At 35.9% G+C, this 24,782-nt stretch overlaps 1 protein-coding gene across 2 annotated transcripts in view; it reads right to left on the minus strand.

Moving 5' to 3' along the window:
- PIK3C3 (phosphatidylinositol 3-kinase catalytic subunit type 3) overlaps window positions 1-24,782 on the minus strand; it is a 69,582-nt gene that overhangs the window by 12,749 nt on the left and 32,051 nt on the right. For both annotated transcript variants that reach the window (XM_068666584.1, XM_068666585.1), the window contains 5 exons: window positions 24,381-24,445; window positions 19,417-19,501; window positions 17,186-17,260; window positions 7,609-7,777; window positions 3,560-3,650 (listed from right to left, as the gene is read on the minus strand). In XM_068666584.1, coding sequence (XP_068522685.1) covers window positions 3,560-3,650; window positions 7,609-7,777; window positions 17,186-17,260; window positions 19,417-19,501; window positions 24,381-24,445 — 485 coding nt within the window. The remainder of the gene's footprint in view (window positions 1-3,559; window positions 3,651-7,608; window positions 7,778-17,185; window positions 17,261-19,416; window positions 19,502-24,380; window positions 24,446-24,782) is intronic.

The following is a 24,782-nucleotide window of genomic DNA, read 5'->3' on the forward strand; positions in this document are numbered from 1 at the left end:
TCTGATGTTTTACTCACCAGAGTATTTTTATATATTGTCCATCAGCAGACAGATATTTCTTGCAGCATTCTTGCTCAGAAGCAAGAATGACACATTACATCTCTTTGCAAAGCTGCTCAGAACACAGCCCAATGTACTGCCTAAGCATAATGCTTTCCCTTTGAGAAATCAGAAGAGTAGTCATTGCAGAAAAATCCCCCTTACTACCTCAACTCCGTGGACTGTGCTCTAGCATACCCGTTTCAATGAGAACAGAAACCTGTGAGGCAAGAACAGCCCAGTAAATGAATTTGCTCAGAATACACTCATTTAAGTATGTTACAAGGTGCCTTTTTTCTTGATCCTGTTAAGAGATACCTATGGAAGTATAGTTAGAATACTTTATACCTGCTCCTAATAGGATTGCTGCACCTACTAAAAAATTCCAATGTCAAGGAATGCTGAACAGTTTGAACACCAAAATATATTGAAATATAATGTTCCACCTTCAATAACTTTCCTTTCTTTAAAAAGGAAAATTAAGTTTTGTACTATATACATTTTCTCACAGTTTCATCCTAAGTAATATTCTGATATCTGAGAGATTTGAAATAAAGATAACCCAACCTGTTTCCTCAGTGACCTGACTTCAGCTGCCTGTGAGATCAGAGCCTAACTAGATCACTGGCCTTCTAAAAAAAAAAAAAAAATGAAGGCTCTACAAAACAGAGAGTGAGTGATACTACAGCACCAGTAAGGAAACTAAAGAAAAAAAAATCCACCATAACTATTATAAGAAGGATACCTTCTTAGATACAGAAATGTTTGTACATCTCCACCTTTGCTTCCCATGAAAGTGATATTATCTTTGAAATGGCTATTGACTTGACTCACATAAAGGTAATTTAATTTTACGGGTCAGTCCAAAATGGATCTTTAGCTAATTTGAGTCTGTTGAAATATATATGGATTTTTTGTTTAAAGCTTTAAAAAAAGGCAAACAAAAAAAATCAATTGAGATGCTGAAGGCATTTATTCAATTTTCCTACAACAAGGTACAGTATTATCTTGTTAAATGACTGAACAAACTTGCCACTCAGCCCAAGAGGTACAACACACCTTGTTTCTCTTTTCTTATTGGTACTAACAAAGCTCAGAACTGATTTGAGACAGGCTAATGGATATTAAACATTAAAAACAAAATTTCTATCACTATCTAAAAAGTGACCTCTTCACTCTTCTACAAAGAATTGAGATGATTCTGCTGCTTAGCCATTTTATAGCTGTTTACCTGATGTTTTTCTTTAAAGTAAAAAAAGAAATAGATAAACCAAAACCAAAATATTTTCATAGTTGCTTTGAACATAGTTGTTTTCATCCAGTAGATCATAATAACAACACCTGCTTTATAAGAGAGTCCTCTATTCACCTGCTCTTTCAAGATCTCACCATAATGTATCATTTTTGCAGAAATTCCACAGGTATATTTATTTTACAATTCTTAAACCAAAAGGTCCAAACCTGAACCTCTCATTTGCTGTCCTGTCAAAAAATTAGTTTATTAAAATAACTATATTTGGGGCAAAGGATTGAGAAGACCATGAAGTAAAAAAACATTTATGAACAAGCCAAACAGTTTAGTTATCTTTCTGATAATACTGTATTGTGTTTGTTTTATTCTGTTTTTTTTTTTTTTTTAAGGAACAAGCACACTCTAAATGAATTTACAGAAGTTGTGACAGTGAAATCTGTTCTCTCAGTATACTATCTCTACCCATTTATAATTATTTTGCATGAAATTTGAAGATCTTCACTCTTCCCCAACTAAACAACATTTTAAAGCATGAAAGCAATCTGCATTCCTTATAACAAATACTTGACTTACTGACTCAGGTCTAGCTCTCAACATTTTCAAGCCTCTAAGATGAGAATAAATTTCATCAGGGTAAAAAATGCAGATCTCAAAGTTGCAGCATTGCCAGAGCTCAGTATGACAACAACTCTGCTGTATCTGACCTAAGTGACCTACCAGACAGCAAATAAACATACACTACTTTCATCAAAAAGGGGACTATTATTTATACTTAGTAATGAAATATAGAGGTAAGTACATTGATCTAATTCATATGCCTATGAACTTCCTTTCAGATTTTGCTTCTTTCTTCTATGTGTATTATCTCCGATTGGATATATTATAATCAGGCTTGAGATAAACCTGATTTTAGCTACTGTGTATCAGTGAACTGTAACATACTTCTCAGCTGAAGAAAAGACTTGTTGGCTTTCAATTCTCTATCTTAATTTAATATTTTATATGAATTAATATTTCAAAACAAGGGAGGAAACTTCTTTTAAGTACGAATTTTATAAGCATCTGAAACACTCAGACATTACTACAGTAAAAGAATCCTTTAAAAATATTTTAGAGAATTTGACATCCTACTATCATTTACTACAAAAAAAATCTGCTCCTGGTATAATTCACAGGAGTGTTGTCCAAGATAAAATGTGATATCAAGATACTAAGAAGAAAAACGTATGTTAATTGGCAATGTAAAACAAGGAGACCGAATTTGATTACAAAACAAAACAGACAAAAAAAACACACTATGTCATCATTTGCAGAAATGAAACAATGACTATATGAGCTCTTTTATATCAATTTGAAATTAGGAAATGCTCAACATAGAAGTATATTCTTACATGCTAAAAGAAAAGCTTCGTTGGAGTCAATTCACTTACCTTCAAGAGAATTGCATTAGAATGTGAAATATTAATTTAAATAATTGTGGATCTTTGCATTCATAGCTTATTGAAAACACTAAAGATCAGGTTGATCTTTAGAGAAAGTACAGAGCTTGAATCAGAAGTGAACTGAACTGATTTTCATTGGATTCACAGGCTCCACAAAGTCTTTTGTGGAATTAAAAGAGATAGCCCTTCACTAGAAATCAGGTTATAAAAAAAGCCAACATTTGCCTAAAATGTAAGTGCAATGAAATTTATGGGAACATTTATCCGGTATTTTCAACGTCAACAGTAGGTGAAACACCAAATAGAGAAGAATGATGCAGGCTGGAGCAACGAGACAAAATCAGAATTAGGGGACACCTGTTAGTTTGTTTTCACAACAAAGATTTCCTAGTGAAGAAGTAAAAAGTCTCAGTTACTGTTTTATAAAACTATATGTGACTGTTCCACCTAGTTTATAATCCTGCAATCTTTCATGATACAGTTAGCGTTGACTGCTTCACCCATCAAAAGCTTTTCATTAAGGTATGATCACCGTTCTTAGCAGAATGTTGAAATATCACTTGGAACAGAGTGCTAGGGCAGACTAGGCAAGGACTCCATGGGTGATAAAGATCAATTCTGCGTATATGGATGAGCACACATACTAGGCAACTTCAAATGTATATTCCCGCCTTTAACTTCAGTGATTCTAGAAATCACTTAGACCTCATAGAACAGGTGCAAGCCTCCTCAGGTCATTGGTTACACACAAGTCATCAGAAGTGACTGAAAATTTCATAATATGATGTTTTTGGTTAATTAAAGACAAGGAAAGCTTTCCTGTTACCTTTTTTACAGTCTTGTCAGGTTCAAGAGCAATATCTGGAATGTTGGCATCCACCATGAGGGAAAATAAGTTCAAGATCAAGTTGGAATACCTGAGTAGAAGAGCAGATTAGATAAATACTTTGTAAAATGTACAAAAGACAACATTTTGTGAACAACTTCATATAAGAAATAAGATCAACTTGAGTTGGTAATGTTTCAGAGGAGATGCATACACACCACTTTATCTGGACATATTTAAGATATCCAGTAATATGAATGACAGTTTAAGTCTTGTCTTGAACTGCCAACACTGAACACAGACCATGCTTTTTTGGTGTTTTTTTTTTTTTTTTTTTTTTTTATGTTGGATTCTTTTTTTGTTTTTTAAACAATCTTATAAAAATAGCACATATTTTAGAACAATGTTTATCCACAGACACACCAAATATAAACAGTTTCAAATACTGTAACATTTAATGCCTTCTCCCACTCCTAGGAGACCAAGCATAAGCTTGGATATTGATTCAAAGGTTAACTTTATTAATTGTGTAACAGTTATACAGCAATATTATATATATTAGCATTCAAACAAATGAAGTCTTCACAATTAGAATGATTTTTCACGTTGCTGTGAGGGCTTTTGCCATAACAGGTTGACTGTGAGTGGTTCAACCAGATACTAAGTCTGCAGTTGCTCAGTTAAGCTGCAGTAACTTTGGTAGTACAGATGTCAGTTATAACCATTTAAAGAGAAAAGACAGAGTAGTTTTAAGTTTTAATATGGTGTTGCAAATCTTTTAAAGAACATAATTTTACCCTTGCAGGAAATTAGCTCTAAGTTGCTATTTGAAAGGATAATTTCCAAGCTGTTCAACATAAACTGAAACTTCCCTTACTCCCTTAAGAGAGACAGTTTTCTTTTAGAGACAAAGTAAGCAACAAGCTTCAAAATCTGAAATACTGCTTTTCGAAGAGCAGCAGGAGCTTCTTTGATGATAGAAAAAGAATTCTTAGTAGTAAAATTTATTAGCAAACTTGTAAATGCATATAAATTGGCAATCATAATACCATGAAATATTTTAACTACAGAAAATGACTCTTAACCATACTCTACAAATACTGCTCAACAAAAATCTCTCTTGGAAAGCTTAATTCTAACAAAAACTATTGACACCTAGTAACAGGAACTAGTACTACCTAGAACATTTCAATGTAAGATCCAACTCTTTAGAACACAACTATTTTAAACTGTTTGGACTGAAATCTTTTGTCTAATTTGTTTCAGCTGTTCTGCTTCACGTTCCCAAAGGCAAGAGGCTGGAATCTGGAAAATGTCTTTTAGCACAATAAAAATTACATCTGGCTACAAACTCTGGCAGTCGAGTTGCTTTAGGTGCCTGAAATGCTTACCATAGGTTTTCATAAAGATTTCTTCTACTTGTCTGAAACTAGCAAATTTCAGTTTAAACATACTTAAAAGCTTACAGATAAGCACTCTCAAAACTATTCCTACGTCATTGGTAGCTTACAGCAATAGCAATTGCCAAGGACAGACTACTTTCTTCACTTTTCATGCTCCTAATAATAGCATTCAGATGTAAGCAACCTGAATTATGTAGCGAGAAATTGGGCAGAAAGAGAAGGGCTGGACAAACCAGAGACTGAACAAGATGTGTAACAGGGTGTGATAGACAAATGGCAAGAGCGCAGAGACTGATGCTAACTCTCGATAAGGTCTTATGCAGGTGCATGGTATGCCATGGACAGGCAAAAAAAATAGAACCAAAAAAAATAGAATGAAGAGCCAGAAGCAAGGGTGTATGCATACTGGTGCATAGTGGCACATGAGACAGAGGGTGTCAAGATGCTCACAGCTGGTCCACAAACAACCCAAATTCACCCTAACATTAGACATTTTGTTGGAAAAATATCTTCAGGTGTTGATTCTAGATTCTTTTCTGACAGATTGTGCTGAAGAGTTGTAAACTGGGAATTCAAAGGGGAGGGAAAGCTGACACACAATAGGACTTGAGCGTTTTTAAGTAAGCTCAACATGTATAAAAAAGGTGTAAAATGCTGCTATGCCACAAGTGAGGATACAGCTACAACGTGCCCTGCAGCACATTCAGCACATGTGGGCTGCTCCTTCATTACAGCACTGCTGACAAACACATACAACTGATCAGTGGTGTTCAAAAAAGTGGAAAGTCATCTCTCCCCAGGGGAAAAAAACAAAACAACACACCAACCACAAAAGTCCTTCAGCAATGATCATATGCAAAATTTCTTTCATCTAAAACTATGAACAAACTTTTTCCACTTATAAAAGTTGAAAATTGTTTTTGTTTCTGCTTTGCAACAGTATTCTACCAGGAACCCTGAAAGGCAGATTCAGCATTTGAAACATGCAGAACACTGTCTATACCCCAGGGAAATGAAGAATAAAACAGGAACTGATAGAGATAACAAATAGGGAATTTGCATTTCGATTTAGCAATTAGAAGTTATGATTTCACCGTACTTAGCCAGAAGTATCTGTGAACAGGTTGGCATCAATGTGCAGAACCGTTAGAGCCAAGACATTCCTCCATATTTTTTTTTCCTGCCTCAATAAACAAGTAATCTTGATCATTTTTAATTTTAGCTGCTTAAAGTAATAGTTATTGTAATACCAGTATTATCCTATGCCTCCTCTGCTATCCTATGCCTTAAAGAGAAATCCAAAACCATTTAAAAATGTTTTCCTATAAACCTGAACAAATATTGGAGACATAGTTACAACTTATTGGAGACATAATTACAACTATAGTCCCAGAATTAAAAATGAAGTTATCTTGATTTACAGTTCAGTTTTATACCAAAATGACTGCTGCACTCCACACTTGAGTATCACCTCTGTAGCAAAACATTACATAAACTAGTTAATGCAATGGATAATCCTTCACTGACATAACAGACCTGTTCACTGAAAAAAACTAAGTTTAAAAAACAAAGTATTACTTTCAGTATACTGTATTTCTGATTTGTGAAGTTTTGAGAAAAATTCAGAACACTTAATATATATTGGCCTTCCTATTAGACTTCTCTGAAGTCAAACAATCTTTGCCACTAACATGCTATTGCTTTTTCATTCTACTGAAATGCTGTTAGTAAGTCTATAAAACAATGCCGTATTCTTTTTCTTCTTTTAACAAGGGAGAAACTACCTGTGACTTTTTTCTGGTATCATTTAATATCGTTGGCTATGTACTTTTCATATAGGTATTTTCACATTCTTTTAATATTTCTGTTTTATTTCATATATTTGAAGGTTTATATTGTGTGATCTAAAATGACATTCTTTCATCTACAAGGAAAATGTACTAAATCAGTCACAGGACACACCAAGAGAGCTTACATGCTTTCGATGTTCAAACAGAAAGATGAGCTACACAGCTCAGAAAGCTGATGGAAAATTATATGGTCACTACAAAGAAATGAAACTGCTTCAAAATCTGAAGGTGTGATCAATTCCTCCACAAACAGAAATCTAAAGAGGCTTTAGCTGCCATTGTTCTGTCTATCTACAAAAGCTGCTAACATACTTGACTACCACATGCAGCAGCTAGTATTTGTTCTGTGGGACCTGCATCCAACTAAGCTTATATATACCATCTTCAAGGCAAAGAATTTGATTTTGATCATCACTCGTCTAAATTGGAGGAGGGTAAAGTAACAAATTAATAATGATTTAGGGTTAAAAGGATACTTACTTGATCACCAGTAATCAGAGAACTTGCTTAAGGGCAAAAACAAGTCCAAAAAACAATTTAATACCCCCACAGAATTTATGAAAAAGCTATGTTATTAAACAAGTAAAACTGAGGACCTTAACTTAAAAGGCAATTATATTCAAGCTCCACATTATACCAGTGTTGTAATGGTTTCCTTCCTTTGTTTTGTACAAATTCTTGTTTGAATTCTGAACATAGACACAAGTTTTGAATTTTTAACAGGAATATCTTCCCTGATATATTCAATATTCTATTTTACCGAGGCTCTATTAACTTGTCCAAATAGTTTTGTTACCTGCGGAGATGGAGAAAAGCTGTGTAGCACTGCTTACGGAACTCCTGGTACTGCTCACTCTGCGTGCCTCCCATACCTTCCACCATCTCCTTATTCAGCTTCATTGGGGGAGGTAGAGGCTTAGGGTCCCGACCCAGAATGTAACCAAAGTCAATGTGAAACAGTTTACCTACAGATGAAAGGCAAACATTTACCTCAGTATTTCACATATCAAATGGCAAAAATACTCAAAAAAAAAAAAATATTTAAGTACAGTTTCCTGAAGATGCTAAATTTCTCTCAAGAAATACTATTCACTATTTTTTATGAGGCTTATAATTCATGTTTTCAGATATCAACTTGAAATTATAGACTTAAATAAAGCTGATCTCAAATTCACTCAAGAGTACTAACAAATAAGGTAAGGATTTTGTTTACTTTTTAAACATATGGAATATATTCATAAAGACTGAACCAATGTTCAAAATAAGTAGACATCAAATAGACATTAAGTGCATAGTCATGTTATAGATACTACTACTTCTTTGCTCCTTCTTAAGAACTTCTTAACAAATCAAAGTGTCAATGCACATATTGCTTTTTTTCCTAGTATCCCATTTGGCTGCCCCAGTATACAATAAGTTATTTTAGTAATACATTATATTAACCAAAGGGAAAATAAGAATCATGATCTTAAAATCCTTTAAGAGTTGTCCGAGTACATACAAAATTTAACACCTCTGAAATATTTCTAGAAACATGTATTTCAATTGTATTTTGAATGCAATGTCTCAACATACTGCATTTGTACAAAAATGCATGAGTTACACCACTTGATCTCTACTTTTCCCTTCTCAGAGCAACTATGTTTGTAATGTTCCTGTCATTAACTTGACAAAAACTTACATACATCTCATTTCAAATGCACAAGGCAACTTTTGATCCTATAAAGAGTTTGTGTATTTGCAAGATTGTCCATACTTCGTTGGAACACGTTCACTGTGTTCCCTTTTACTAGTGCCAAATCTTACGTGAGATGCAACATGGAGCTAAATAAAAAACTGAAACATCAATTTCCAAAAAAAAAAAACCAACCAAACAAACAAAAAACCACTAGAATATATTCATATTATAAAGATTAAGTATTATATGAACATGCAAACAGAAACAGTCGTCAAAAGCCTAAGTGGTTCAATTCACAAACCCTACGAAGCCAGTTTTTAGGAATATTCTTGACTTACTAAATTGAAAATATTGACCATACAGAGAAAAAAAGGTGTTTGTGAATTTGTTTTGCAATCAAATTTTCAGTTTGATACTAAGCTTTTGAACTGCAGAATTTAAACAATAATAAAGCTGAATTAAAAAAATAATTCAGTTCTGCCAGTGTCCATATGTGCATATAGAAGGTACATAAATGAAATTTCATAGAACCACCTAGCTTGGAGAAGACCTTCTAAATCATCGTGTCCAACCGTCAGTCTGACCCTACTGAGTCCCATCACTTAACCGTGTCCTTTACTATCATGACCGTATCTTAAATATTTATCTCCAGGGACGGGAACTCCACCACTTGCATGGGCAACCTGTTCCAATTCTTGGCCACCCTCTCCATGACAGAAATTCTTCCTGATGTCTCTCCCCTGGCTCAACCTGTGACTGTTTCCTCAAGGAAACAGTTGAATTTTGGTAATCAAGGCAAGTTGAATTTTGCATCCAAAGCAGAGCTCTGCAGTAACATTAATAAATTTATTTTTAGATAACTAATTCATAGAAGAAAATGACATGTGGATAAAATTAAATATGGATATAAAAAAAATGAGAAACTTTTAAATAATAACTAGAAAATGATTATCATGACCTATCTATTCTCAGATACCACAGAACATATCAAGTCTTGCTTCATCATTATGGAATTGAATTGCATTATAAACACAGATTTGTTTCCCTGCAGGTGTTTTAACTTCCGCTGTCTATATTAATTTTAATATTTTCATAAGTTTAGACACTCATCACTCTTGGAAAAAAATTGGAACGTAGTATTTTTCAATTAGTCATCTCTCTGTCCATTTCATTGAATAATAGATGTTCTTTCATTGGAGAAGCTTGCTTGAAATCTGTCATAAGCACTCTTCAAGCCAAGAAAAACTCCATCACAGTCAATTTTCTAAGGGAGATCACAAGGATGCTTAATAAGCAGACTAATTATTCACTAGTTGATAAATACAATCATTAATGTAGCCTGGTAACTAAAATGTATCTAAATCATTCTAGAACAGTAATACATGAGTGATATACATAAACATACATAAGTTATCAAATACTTTTTTATATCTCAGTCCTAAAAAAGAGTAAGCAAACTATAAGGTGGGACCATCCTCATTTAACATCACAGCTTCCATAGCTATACTCAAAATTCAGCAGATTTTTAGGCTGACTCAAAACATATGTCAAACACTTTAACTTAAATACAGTAAATATATTTAATACTTTTCAAATCCATGTACTAAACACAGATATTATTCATTTTCATTTGGAAAGTTCAAGATCAATTAAATCATCATACCAAATTACAAAATAAAGACAGAATACTCCCTTGATATTAGCCTGAAGCTGCTACTACACTAAAGAAAAGACTGACCAGCCAGCTGGAAGGAACACTGCTGTTTCAGGGCTTTCTACAAAGAAACTTGACTTATGCTGTCCTTGAGGACATAACTAAAATTGGAACAAATGAAGAACAATCTCATTTTGAACAAATTAAATTGGTAGTATAATATAATATTGAAAATTAGGTGGAACTTGCATTATTAATGTTAATAAATAATAAACTTATCAAGATACTTTTAACGACTTGAATTTTTTAATACTAAGATAAAAGGTTGCAAGTATCTCAAGTGATCATCTAAAGCAAAATTTGTATCAGGGCATGACAACCAGCATCTCACTTTCAAGATGATTAATGATTGAGATAGCTCAGCTGCATTCTTGGATATTTTTAGCATTTTTTAATCCCAAGTTGATGATGTTGAGGATAGTGTTTTTTCCTATGGCACTCTATGGAAAATGTCACTTGTTATATCTCATAAAGGTGACCTATACAAAAACATGTTATGAAAATATAGTGTGTGGGAGATGCTACTTCCTTGTATTATGCAGACAGCAGAGAACGTATCAGGTAAAGATGCAACAAAAAATAAATCAGAAACCAAAGAGTGCAGATTTAACCAAAACCTGCTAAAATAATAAATAGCAGCAGAAAGAGAAGGACAAAAACAGGAACTTGAACTCTCCAGCTGTAAATAATCTGGAACAGCAGCTTCATGCGAGCTTCAAACAAAATATCACTGTAGTTGGTTTGCACGGCAAGGTTTCGGTAGCAGGGGACATAGGTGTGGCTTCTGTGAGAAGGATCTAGAAGCTGCCCCATGTTAGGTAAGGGCCCTACTGTTGGCCAGAGCTGAGCCAGTAAGTGATGTTGTTTGCCTATTTGAGAGCATATTTAAGACAGGTGAAAAAAAGGCTGTGCCACACAGCAGCTGGTTGAGTGAGAGAAGTGAGAAACAGCCTTACAGGCGCCAAGGTCAAGAAGACACCAAGAAGGAGGGGGAGGTGCTCCAGGCACGCAGCAGCAGTTCCCCTACAGCCTGTGGAGAGGCCCCTGGTGGAGCAGGCTGTCCTCCTGCAGCCCATGCGTCCCATGGAGCAGATCTCCACACTGCAGCCTGTGGAGAGGAACCCATGCAGAAGCAGAGGGGCTGGGCAGCTGCTGCCCATGCTGGAGTAGTTTGCTCCTGGAGGATGGACCCGTAACATACATGTCATTCCTGTTACACACCTGCAATGAAGGACGCAAAAGCTACTAGCAACTTAGTTTGTCAGCTTAGTTATAATCCTTCTTCAAGGTATGATCTCCTCAAAAACACTACTCATTCAAGATTTGTCAGCCTCAGATGTGACAACTTTTTCTTCAAAAAAAAAAATAAAAATAAAAATAAAAGAAAATATTGGCAAGTAATCACATCTGGAAAAAAAATCTACAGGAGAAATCAGCATCATATCTAGGCAACTATTGAGTGAGGTTTTTTGATTATCAAATGTCACACAACAAAATTTATGACATCTTCAACTGAAGGTTCTTTAAAGTTACATAGATGGTTTCTTACCAACCAACTTTTCTCATCTGAATTTAGAGGATTATTCTTAAAATTTTATTTCACTGAATGGTTAAGGTTGGAAAGGATCTTGTGAAGGCCACATCTGGTCCAATTCTACTGCAGGTCCACCTAGAGCTGCCTGTCCAGGATCATGTCCAGATGACTTCTGAATATCTCAAAGGATGAAGACTCCACTGGGTAGCCTGTACTAGGGCTCTGGTCCCCCTCACTATTTCATACCGCAAGATTTCACACCACATGTATTTATATACAGTTATCATCAATCTTGCCAGTATTAGACCAGTTGTGAAATCTGTGCAACACATTGCTTTTTCTGAAGGCTTTTAAATTCCATGTTTTAAAAACAAACATTTTCCTCCTTCAATTTACAGTTAGTGCCATAACACACGTACACCTCGATCTTTTATCATCATATTTTTACTCTGGCTTATAATCCATCTTCTTCAGAGTTATTACATCTTAATTTGAGAAGGCTTTAAATTATTAGCCATGCTTATAATTAAAAACAGATTACAAATACTAATTTACCACTGTTCCTGAGTAACTTCTAAATCCCAACCCCCTACCTGAGTGATTTTTTTTTTTAAACAGAAAAAATTTAAGAAAATGAGCGAAACACTTGGTCCTGAGTCACTTCCGTTTTTGTACATCTAGATATAAAGGCCGTGTCTTTCTAGTATCTATATACTGAAAGCTATTTAGAAATTTGAGTTCCTTTAAAAAATACAGGACTTTAGGCACTTGAGAAAACTACACATACGGATTTAGGAAATGCATTAAGAGAGAAGTATGCCTGAAATTCTTGCCGTATTTTAATTCCTGCCATATTTTGAGGTTAGAAGCAAGAGTACATGTAGGTACCTACATATAGTCTACATATAGTCAAGTTACACAGCTTTGTGCAAACATTTCTGACTTTGAAAGCGTCTCACTTGTCAGAAGTCTTAAGGACAACATTAGCACCCTTTTAGAAGTGGGAAAGACTGTGGAACAACTTCAAGTAAACTCAGATCTTAAAAAATAGTGCCCTAACCATTCTCCACTCCCCTGCTCAAGGATTTTTTACTTTTACTGCAAAAACTCAAATAAAAAGCAAGAAAAGGCAGTTACTGATTGGAAGAGAATCTGATATTTCCAGAAACATGCAATTATAAGTGCACAGACAAAATTTAGTTCAAAACTTAAGAGCTAATATAGTTGTATATTAGCAATTTCTGGTGTCACCATCAAAATCTCTCCTTCACTAATAGAGCAATGCCATAGTGAAAAAAATACCAGAATGCATAATTTGTCATTAGTAATCACCACATCTTCTAACTTTTCTAAAACCGTGCAAAAATAGGAGAAAATAGTATGAGCTGTTAAGGACTTATTTAGGATACAGATTTTAAGTCAATATGCTGGTAGAAAAGCAAGTTGTAGATAAACTTTATTATCATCATCCATATAATGGATAAGGGCACAGCTTGTGCTAAGCATTTTAATATCCTTCCCCTATGCTGTCCATTATCAAAATATATTCTTATGCTATGCCTACATACAGAGAAGATACCAGGTATATATTGTTATATAGCTATTATCTTTAAGTGGAAAAAAATCAGCAGTTCAACAGGTAAATATATATTCTCTTTAGAACGCATCACAGAAATGGGTGTTTCACAGAGAAATCTAAAGGATAATATTATGTCTTAGTGTTCCGCTTTTTTAAAAAAGGATGATCCCCTGTGAAGATCACCAATATTTATATTCGTATTTAAAAATTTAACTGCTTTTTACATGCTATTGAAGTTGGTGACATTAATAAAGGTATTTAGCAAAGTACTTATCTAAAAATTAATGCTGAAGGAGTGTTTGACTCCTACTTTTTTTTTTTCCATTGCTGTCATCTTCAAACCTGCTTCTGCACAGATGTTATCTGAAAAGCACTGAGTGCACTATCTCACATATGGAAATGTTCAGATGTTCGCCGTCTTACCTTGCAACTCTTTCTGAGATTTAACTTTTTATTTTAAACATTACTCACAGATAAGGATGTTTTGCCTTCCTTCTAGGAGAGAAGCATCTCTTTCCAAACTAAATACTACTGCTACCTGTGAAGTAAAATGGCCCAGCATCTACAAATCTTAATACTTTTTTTTTTTTTAAATTGATATGAACAAGCCATCATATTTCTATAATCAGAGGCAAGGAGTCTTAAAGATGGAAATTTTTTCAATTAGGTGACAGACATTCTCACCCCTCAGTGCAAAAGAGTTTGAGTGAGGAATAATTTGTTTTTATGAACTTCAGCATCTGTTGCTCAATATTTAAATTATACCATATCTGTTATAAACATAACCACCTACATAATAAAAGATGATGCAACAATTTTACTGTAATGAGTCCAACACATACAGATACATCAACCAAACTGAAACTCAGACAGACAGGTAGATACAACAAATGTAATGATATACTTTGTTATATTAAACAAAAATTATGTGAACCCCAAACTGGGGCTCTGTCTTTTACTCTTAGAAAATTCCATTTTTTTAAGCGTAGTTAAGAAATAACCACATATATGAATCCTATCATTTATTAAGAAAGTTCTTTTAGCTTAGATTCTTCTAGATAAATTAACTTTTTCATTATAACTCAATGAAATTTTCAGTAGCAAGAAACAGAAACCTTGGTAACAAGTCTATGCAGTGGTTGAAACATATGCATTTCTCTTGGTAGCTTAACAAAGTCTCTTCAAATATGACCAACATAAACCTCTCTTGGTATGTTACAAAACGTAGGTAGCAGATGAAAAGAATTTCATACTCAGAATTTACCGTGGATGCGTGCTGCCCTCTGCTGTTCTGTTTAAATTTTTCAACTGTGCCAAATAGCCATGGTTTGGTTACTTTTTAAACACAAGATATACATTCCCTCAAACTAAAAGACTAATTACAACTCTGAGTATCCAAACAGTGCCTGCTATAGAAAATGCTTTATATCATCCTTTGACAAGTGATAGGGACCTCTCAAGAGATATTTTTAAATGTCCATTTGGACAATTCCAAGCAGATAAGGAGAAATACATTTGATTTAGGTGTTTGTTCCCCCACGAGCTTAGATCAAGATCGTCCACTGGAATGAAGGCCAGATGTTTAATTTTCACCTATTCCTTACACAGTATGCTGACTCACATTAATACATACTTCAGGCCTACTGTAAACTAACAAAATATTATGTTTCTCTTTTCCCCAAATAAAATTTTTTGTTATTTACACATTTTTCCTTCAAGAAATTATTTACTATATTATAAAAGCAATTTCTAACTCTTCTTCATGAGGAAGCTAAGGTATTCAAGGTATCATAACAGCTACACAAGTATCCAAAATATTTGCTAAGAGTTTCTGGACTTTATCCAGCTAGAAACAATAAATATTTTAATTTTCCTTTAACCCAAGGCATTATAGCTTGATGTTCAACATACAACCCATCCAAGACTTTTTCTCAATACTCCCAGTGTTCAGTTAGAGGAATCCTAGAAGATGAGCTGATAAATGAAGCCAACTTAGCTAGAATTCCACCTGCAAAACAATCTACGATATCCAGCATTTTTATTTCACTCCTCAGGAAAACAAACATTTCTAACTGCCAAGTATATTATAAACAAAAAGCTGTAAGAAAATAGATGCTGATTGTCTAAATGGTTTCATTGTCACTTGCAATTAAGCTGCTTAATGCTTTCATGGAAAAGTTTCCTTATAGATCGAACATTTCATTTTTTGTTGTTTTTTACTGATTTTGTTTTGTTTTGTTTTTGTTTAAACCTCTCCCACTCTCTGAAAAATGAAATGTTTAACTTCAAATTAAATATTTTTTATACTTAAAAAAAACATACAAAGCACAATTCAACTTCAAATAAGCACAGAATTCCTTCTGAGTTCCTGAATTATGTTAGCTAGAAAAATGTATTAAAATATTTTTTAAACTGAGTTATTGATTTAGAATTACTATAATTATTCATTCTACCTGTTCCATTTTTAATACACATAATGCAACAAAAATGGCATTAAAAAGTTAAACAAGGTAGGGAGGGAGAATCAAAACACTTACCTCCTATTTTCAATTTTTGAGATACATAGGGTTTGCTACAAAGGACATTTGACTAAATGGCAACCTTTTTTATTTTCACTCCTTCAACCATGAATTTTTAATAAGTAGAGCACTCTGTCTAGTTCCTATTATTTTACAGAAAGCTGGAGAGAAAAAAAAAGCAGAACAGTCTAGTCCATCAGGCTGATGAAACACTTGGATTTTTGTAGTGTAGTGGCTTGGTTTCATCAAAAACACAAAATACGCAAGTAGGAGAAAGTGAACCTTGCTCTGACAGGTCTTAAGTGACATTCCCTGTTTTGGGATGCATCATATTTATAATTTTTTAGAAAAACATGCAGACCTGGAAAGCTCACAGAATCAATTTTGTTAAAAGAAAGTCCAATCTGAGACAGAAATTAGCAAGGAAGTCTCACTGAAGTCATCACGATTATACCCAATTCCATAGGACTACTAACAATACTTGTCTAAATATCTACTGTATTTTGAACAGTGTACATAAAATTATTAAAATACATCCACTTAATAGATCTTGAAACTGCTTTCTGATACCATGTTAGAAAACCAACTAAATAGGAATGTAACGATTTAGAAAATTGTTTGATAAATAAAATTAGGAAACTTGGACTTAGAGTTACTTTACAAATACTTATTAGAGCATCCTTTTTTCAGCTTTCAACAAGTTCTGAAAAGAAAAAAACAGCAAGTATGATTTTTACCAAAGTTTAAGATGACAGTGACAGGTTTCATGATCTTAAGGAAACGCAGTCGAATTTTACCCTGTAGTATGCCTCTAATACTTTCAAAAAAGGTCAGCATCACTCAAGAAAAAAACTTGTGCTTAACAAAAATAACTTGCAAGTCCAGCTTTCACGTGTCTTAAGAAGTGTGACAGTAGAACACATGGCTGTAAAATAAGCCAAGTGAAACCTACACAAAAATCCAGTGCTTATAAACATTCCTGAGTTTAGGTAAACTTAGGACTTCCATTACCTGCAGACGCATAAATGGCTGTTAACACAGACATCAATACCACGTATTGGTTGTGTTATCTCCTGCCCCATTTGATTATAGTGCACTTTATCTACTTGCTCTCTTATTCTTCAACTACCACTTCACACTACTAACAGTTTAAATCTAAACTTTGATTCACTGAATCAAATATTACCTCAGATGAGCCAATATATCTTTACATTTAGAATACAAGAATATTCTACAGTACTCAATGGGCTATATCTGCAAGCAAAATGGAGCCAACATATTTGAATGTTATCGACACACTTGAAATTAAACAACTGTTGTTATAAAATTATACTGCTAAAAATAATTACCTGTTTTTGTTAGCAAAAGATTATCCAGATGTCTGTCTCCAACTCCAAGGATGTAAGTAATTACACAATAACCAGCTGTAACAAGTAAAGTGTAAACATCAATACAAGTACCTTTCCTGGAGAGCAACAAGTTCCACACAATTAACAACAGCATATAATGTTATCTTAATTCTTGTTCACAAGTAATAAGTATGCCACAGAGGTTGGGAAGGTGGGAATGAATAATCAAGATTATCAGCAGTATTACTTTGCGTTCATCATAAATTAAAACTCTGGAATGTATTTGGTACTGCCTAGATTCAGCTTTTACTACCCTATTATACACCTAACGGGTATATAAAAAATACTTCTGTTCAATATTAGGATTAAGATACTTCAAAGTAAGATGAGGTATTTTGATCAAAATAAATCATAGAATCATAAAATATCCCCAGTTGGAAGGGACCCATAAGGATCATCAAGTCCAGCTCCTGGCACCACATAGGTCTGCCCAGAAGTTTAGACCATATGACTAAGCACACAGTCCAAATGCTTCTTAAATTCAGACAGGCTTGGTACCGTGAATACGTCCCTGGGGAGCCTGTTCCAATGTGCGACCACCCTCTCAGTGAAGAACATCTACCTGAGGTCCAGCCTAAACCTCCCCTGCCTCAGCTTGACACCATTCCCGTGGGTCCCAACACTGGTGATTAAGGAAAATAGGTCAAGCGCCTGCCCCTCAACTCCCCATCACGAGGAAGCTGTAGACCACAATGAGGTCTCCCCTCAGACTCCTCTTCTCCAGGCTGAATTGGACAAGCGACCTCAGCCGCTCCTCACATGTCTTCCCCCCTAGGCCCTTCACCATCTTTGTCACCCTCCTCTGGAGGCTTTCCAACAGTTTAATGTCCTTTTTGTACTGTGGTGCCCAGAACTGCACACAGTACTCGAGGTGAGGTTGCACCAACGCAGAGTAGAGGGACAATCACTTCCCTCGACCGACTAACAATGCCATGCTAACGTGCACATTTTGAACTCTAGATACTTACAAAACCCATGAACAAGCGTTAGACGTTGATGTGAATTTGAATGGGTATGTATTTACAATCTAAGCAGTAAGGCAGAAGGTGGTAAGTTATAACTAATGCAAACTGTTATATTTCTTCCACCCACTAACCAGAAAGGTTTAAATAAGTTTTAAGGATTGTACTGTCAGAAAGAACAGCAAAGCAGAAGATGTGGTACAGCAACAACTGAATGACTTTTTTGATAGGATAAAGCTTTTTAATTTAATGCACAGCAAATGCAATGTTTTAACGTCAGCATCATTTTACTGAAGAAACACACAACTGCAACCTCCATGAAAAAGATGACTTTTTTACAAAAACGAATTGAACTTTTCTACTTCAAATACTGATGATTCATTACTTTACATCTCCCCAGATGATGAATATCCCATGACGTGGAGGAAACAAAGGTAGAATTTAATTTTTTTGCTAGAAAGAAGAATGTACTTAACTTCTAATCTCCTTCAAGGAGAAGGAAAGAGGTCTGACGAAAGAAATAGTGTATCACATGTCTGACTCAAAAGTACTCTTTTCACTAGACAATGCCATTCCCTTTCAAGGGCTGTGAAGACTCCTTGAGCACAAGGGAAAACAAGCAAAATAATTTTACAATGCTCATAAAAGGCACTAAATGGAAAGAAAATCCTAGCTCTCATGTTCCTTTATCGCAAAAATCTGTGCACGGATGCTAATGACCAGGAAAAATAAAAAAATATGATCTCTAATTCCACCCTGAAACCTACAAGAAACATGAACTGGTACGTTGTTGAAGTCATGACAAATTAAAGATTAGCTTTTTGCTTATTAGAATCTGACAACTAGAAATGAAAATTTAATAGTAATAACAAGAAGGATTCATCTCCAGATTAAGGCACAAAGTAAACATATAGCCATCTAACTATCAAACATAAATTACTATTACAGTCAATTGAGAAATATCTGACACTTAGTCGAATCTTGAGCAATTCAAACCTGCCCTAATGCTGACACTGAACATGACTGGTCTGCTGAATAAGTGTTAGAGCTCAATAGTGACATTAGTAAGATCTACAACAGGCATTCTCACTGTAGGTAAGGAACTATGCAGGTACTTGCTATCATTTAATCTTTAGCATCTCAATAGCTCACTGATCCCATCCCTTGTAATTCATAGATGAAGTTATCAGTTGTAGGAGTTTAACTTACCACAGCTCTTAACATACGTGTCCATCACCTCTGCACTTATTCCATGAGGCCCAGTCTCACTCGGTGCGTGCTTTCTGAAGAAGTTCTGGAGGGAAAGTCATCAACATATTTAGTTACTACACGATCTCAAATGTGATTCTTAAACCTAGTAATCAAAGATTTAAAACAAGACCACAAATGCCCAGTAGTGTAAACAAACTAAGAATCAATCCCAGCGAACCCAGTGAGATCTAAATTTACTTCTATATTGCTATCTTTATATTATCTTAATCATCATATTCTTACACTCAGCAGAAAAAGATCGGAAATTCAAATTGAGATGTACTTCTTTAAAACAGCCTTAGAAGATCAGCAATACATTCAAGATTTACTTATTAATAAATATAAATACAAAAATACTTCCACAGGAACAGGTTTATGTGAGATTACAGAAACCATATAGGACTAAGTTCAGATCAGTAACTATGTTTGGGACACACCTTCTAACTTGTAAGGTTTAACATGATATGCCTCTATATTCTTCTATACAACTGAGTTTAAAAGTAAGATCTAAATCACTAAATGGTACGTGGATGAGGCCAAAACAGTCCTTCCCACTACTTAAAAAGACTGTTCTTCATGACCAAGATAAGAAGATATGTAAGTTATATCTTAGCCTAAACATAAGATTATTGCACTGAACGGAAGTACAGGCATAAAAGCTAAGCAAGCACTAGAAGAGGAGCTTTCTATGTATCCACACAACAAATAACTGCCCTAATGAAACACTGAAATGAATTTCACAAAATAAAGAGGTGCTGAAAGCAGGTACCTTCTGACTATTTAAGGAAGTTTTGCATGAAAAGCAGCCTTGTTATAAATGGAAGAAGCTTTAATTGCCTTTGTTTACACAGGAGCAAGCACTTCAAAGACATGTTGAAGAAGCTGACAGTAGAAAGATTCTGTTGCCCTATACAGAGTTAGGAGCTGGATTCAATGATACTTGTGCATCCCTTCCCTTTGGATACTCTATGATTCTTATAAATGAAACCCATAAAAGCAATGCGGAACAAAAATTGTAACTGTTTAATAGCGTGGTAGAAAATTCTAGTTCCAGTGCTCCAAAACTTTGGACACTGTATGTTAAAAAACAACTTCAGAGAATCCAAATGGCAAGCTGTGCGGAGTGGAACACAAACCCTCAAAAACACAAAACTAAAATCAAGATTATTAACGTAAGTTAAGTAATATTCAAACGTCAAAATTTTTTTTTCTTTCCTGCAGATCTGTATTATCAGTCCATATTAAATTACTTGCTTTGAAACTTCAAAAGACTTTTTTTTTTCATTTTCAGATACAGTCAATTTTCATTAGAACACCTGTGATGCAAACAAACATTTACAAAAACAACAGAATAAACTTTCACCACACTCAGTGCTCGTTTAATTTTTACTCCTTGGCCTACAATGCACAGCTATTTTATCATGCTTCACAGCACAGGAGATCTGGGTTCTGTAATGTATTTTGTTATTACTCTGCGAAGTAATCTCAGATTACATTTCTTTTTGTTGTCTTGTCTATTTAGATCAGTGGTTCCTCAAAGGAAGAATTGCTCCATATGTCTGCAGAGCAATCAACAGCGAGGCACCTATCTTAGGTTGGAATAGGATGTTATAATTGCAAAATAACAATTTCACGTTCATTTCTAAATGCATTATTCTATGAAAATATGGAATAGAATATAGATAGTAGGATTCTAAGATCACAAAGGACTGCAGAGAAGACAGCACTTCAGAAACTGTATGATGACTGACAGTGTAATCACAGAATTGAAGGGGTTGGAAGGGACCTCGAAAGATCATTGTGTCCAACGCCCCTGCCAAAGTAGGTTCCTTAGAGCAGGCTGCCCAGGTAGGCGTCCTGATGGGTCTTAAATATCTCTAGAGAAGGAGACTCCACAACCTCCCTGGGCAGCCTGTTCCAGTGCTCTGTCACGCTCACCATGAAGAAATTCTTTCGTATGTTGGTGTGGAGCTTCCTGTGCTCTATCTTGTAACCATTACTCCTTGTCCTGTCCCTGCAAACCACTGAAAAGAGGTATAATTGTAGCTTATCAAAATCTTCACAGAAGTGAGAAGAAAAGTGTGCAACTTTATGTTGGTCACTGTCCAACTGGACAGAGCAGTGTTTTTTTTTTTTGTATCTCCCTATTTTTAAATGTATAGTTAACAGAAGGATGTAACTATTTATTTTGACTCCCAGTTACTGCATTATGACCAAATGCAAGCTTCAGTATTAGCTATAAAAATGTGAAAAAAGGTATGAAAAAAGGTAATGTAATGAACTAAATGCAACATAAATACGCTGAGTTCTCATTCAGAAGGTACTGTCACGGGTAATGTTGACCCAGACCTCTGGAGGTTACCTGGTCCAACTCCCCTGCTGTAGCAGAATACCCAGAGCACAGTGCTCAGGTTCACATCCAGGCAGCTCTTGAAGATCTCCAAGGAGACTCCACAGGCTCTCAGCTTATTTCAGTGCTCTGTCACTATTTGCGTCTATGTATCTTATATGGAAACTTGGTATATTTTATTTAGCTGTATTTATCCTGACCAACTAAGTAAACTCTGCAACCTAACTGGTGCTGTGCTTGAAGCTATCAGGAGTTGTATGTGTCATTATTCAATTACATATCCCTACTCAATCCTACTATAATCAAAGAAAGCTTGCTGCAAATCAATCACACACATCGACCACACATGGAAACAGATTTCAGATGTTACACAGATGAGCTATTTAGTTGTTTAAACTAGAAAGCATTAATACATGTTTGCTTTGACAAGGTGTCAAGCCTAGTGGCAGCTAGCACATGTCACACCCATCTACAAAAAAGGCCAGAAGGAAGACCCAGGGAACTACAGGCCTGTCAGTCTGACTTTGGTGCCAGGGAAGCTCATGGGGCAGATCATCTTGAGTGCCATCACACAGCACATACAGGACAACCAGGTGATCAAGTCCAGTCTGCATGGGCTTATGGAAGCCCAGTCCTGCTTGATTAATCTGATCTCCTTCTATGACAAAGTGATGCACTTAGTGGATGAGGGAAAGGCTGTGGATGTGGTCTACCTTGACTTCAGTAAGGCTTTTGACACCATTTCCCACAGCATTCTCCTGGAGAAACTGACTGCTCATGGCTTGTGTAGGTGCATGCTTTGCTAGGTAAAAAAAACTGAGTAGCCAGGCCTGAAGAGTTGGGATGAATGAAGGTACATTCAGTTAGCAGCCGGTCACTAGTGTTGTGCCCTAGGGCTCAGTACTGGGGCCAGTTCTACCATATCTTTATCAGTGATCTGGACGAGGGGATTGAGTGCACCCTCAATAAGTTTTCAGACAACACCAAGTTAGGCACAAGTGTTGATCTGTTTGAGGGTAGGAAGGCTCTGCAGGAGGATCTGGATAGGCTGCACCAGTGAGCTGAGGCCAACTGTATGAAGTTCAACAAGGCCAAATGCCAGGTCCTGCACCTGGGGCACAACAACCCCCTGAAACACCACACAATGGAGGAAAAACGGCTGGAAAGCTGCCTGATGGAAAGGGACCAAGGGGTATGGGTCGATAGCCAGCTGAACGCAAGCCTGCAGTGTGCTCAGGTGGCCAAGAAACAAACAGCATCCTGGTTTGTATCTGAAATAGAGTGGCCAGCAGGACCAGGGATGTGATTGTCCCTCTGTACTTAGTGCTGGTGAGGCTGCACCTCGAGAAGTGTTCAGTTTTGGGCCCCTCACTACAAGGAGGATACTGAGGTGCTGGAGCATGTCCAAAGAAGGGCATTGAAGTTGGTGAGGAGTCTGCAGAACAAGGCTTACAAGCAGTGGCTGAGGGAGCTGGGGTTGTGTATTGGGTCTGGCTGGAATGTTAACTTTCCCGGCAGCAGCCCATACAGTGCCGTACTCTGTACTTGTAGCTGGAACAGCAGTGTTATCACACCAGTGTTGTGTCTGCTGCTGAGCAGCAGTGGCACAGTATTAGGCCTTTCTCTAACCCTCCTAGGGGGTGGGCAAAAGGTGAGGAGAGAAACATCACTAGGGCAGCTGGCCTAAACCAATCAAAGGGATATTCCATACCATGTGATGTCACACTCAGCAATAAAAGGTGGAAACAGGAAGAAGAGGGGAGGGGTGGGCTCTCGTTTGGAAGACGTCGGTCCTCCTCTCGAACACCGGCTGCGTGCGTTGAGGCCTTGCTTCAAGGACGTGGTCAATCATCGCTCATTTGTGGGAAGTAGAGAGTAATTTCTTTCCTCTGCACTTCCATATAGCCTTCATTTATTTTGTTTGTTTGTTTTCCTCTCTTCTTTTTATTTTCCTTTTTTCCCCTCCCTTTCCCCTTTCCCTTTTTATTTCCCCTTAGTTAAATTGTTAGTTCGGTAGTCTTTATTTTATTATTATAATTATTTTCCCTTTAATTAAATTATCCTTATCTCAACCCGTGAGTTGTTCTTTGCTTTACTTCTCCCCCTCCTCATCTAAAGGAGGGGGAGTGAGAGAGCGGTTGTGGGGTTTAGCTGCCCAGTACGGTAAAACCACCACAGGTTGTTTAGCCTGGAGAAGAGGAGGCTCAGGGGACACTTTACAATGCTCTACAACTACCTCAAAGGAGCCTGTAGGCAGGGTGGGGTCAGTCTCTTCTCCCAAGCAACAATTTTCTCTTATCCTAAGTTGCCCAGGGGAAAGCCAGAACCTCAATATCATAAATGAGCTTCACTTTATTTCAACGATATTTCTGTTAGGTCATAAGATGATAGGTTATAGGATGATTTAAGTGTTTTCTAAAGCAAAAAATCTGATTTGTTTCAAGTTTTAATCTGTCTTCTAAACAGTAGGTAAAGATCATTTGAAAGACTGTAGAGACTGATGTGTGAGATTTAAGGCTGCAATTCATACTGTGTTATCAGTAGAAGACTTAAAGAACACATCATCACATACCTGTATACTTTCCTCAGTAGCAAGAACTTCTGCAACTGGCACTGACTGAATAAACTGCATGAAACCTGTGACACAAACCAAAAAATCTCCAGTGCATACAAGTTTGAAGCTACTCCAGAACCTTTTTATTAAAGGCCACTACTAACACATGGTTTCATTCAACTGCTTCTCTATAGTAAAAAAAAAAAATCCCTCGATTTTTCTCCAAAATTCAGTAGTTCTTTAACAACCAGTTTTAACTGCAAGTTGTCCCAATTTTCATGAAAAAGGAAATAAACCAGTCATTTTCTAAATGTTTATCCACAATGCATCTAAAAGCATCTAAGGTTCATTTTGTTTTGGTCTTTCCCCCCCCATCTTCCTGCAAAGGTCAATTAGAGCATTAACATGATTTGCCCAAGA

Source organism: Anas acuta, chromosome Z (assembly GCF_963932015.1).
Source record: "Anas acuta chromosome Z, bAnaAcu1.1, whole genome shotgun sequence".
Taxonomy (NCBI): domain Eukaryota; kingdom Metazoa; phylum Chordata; class Aves; order Anseriformes; family Anatidae; genus Anas; species Anas acuta.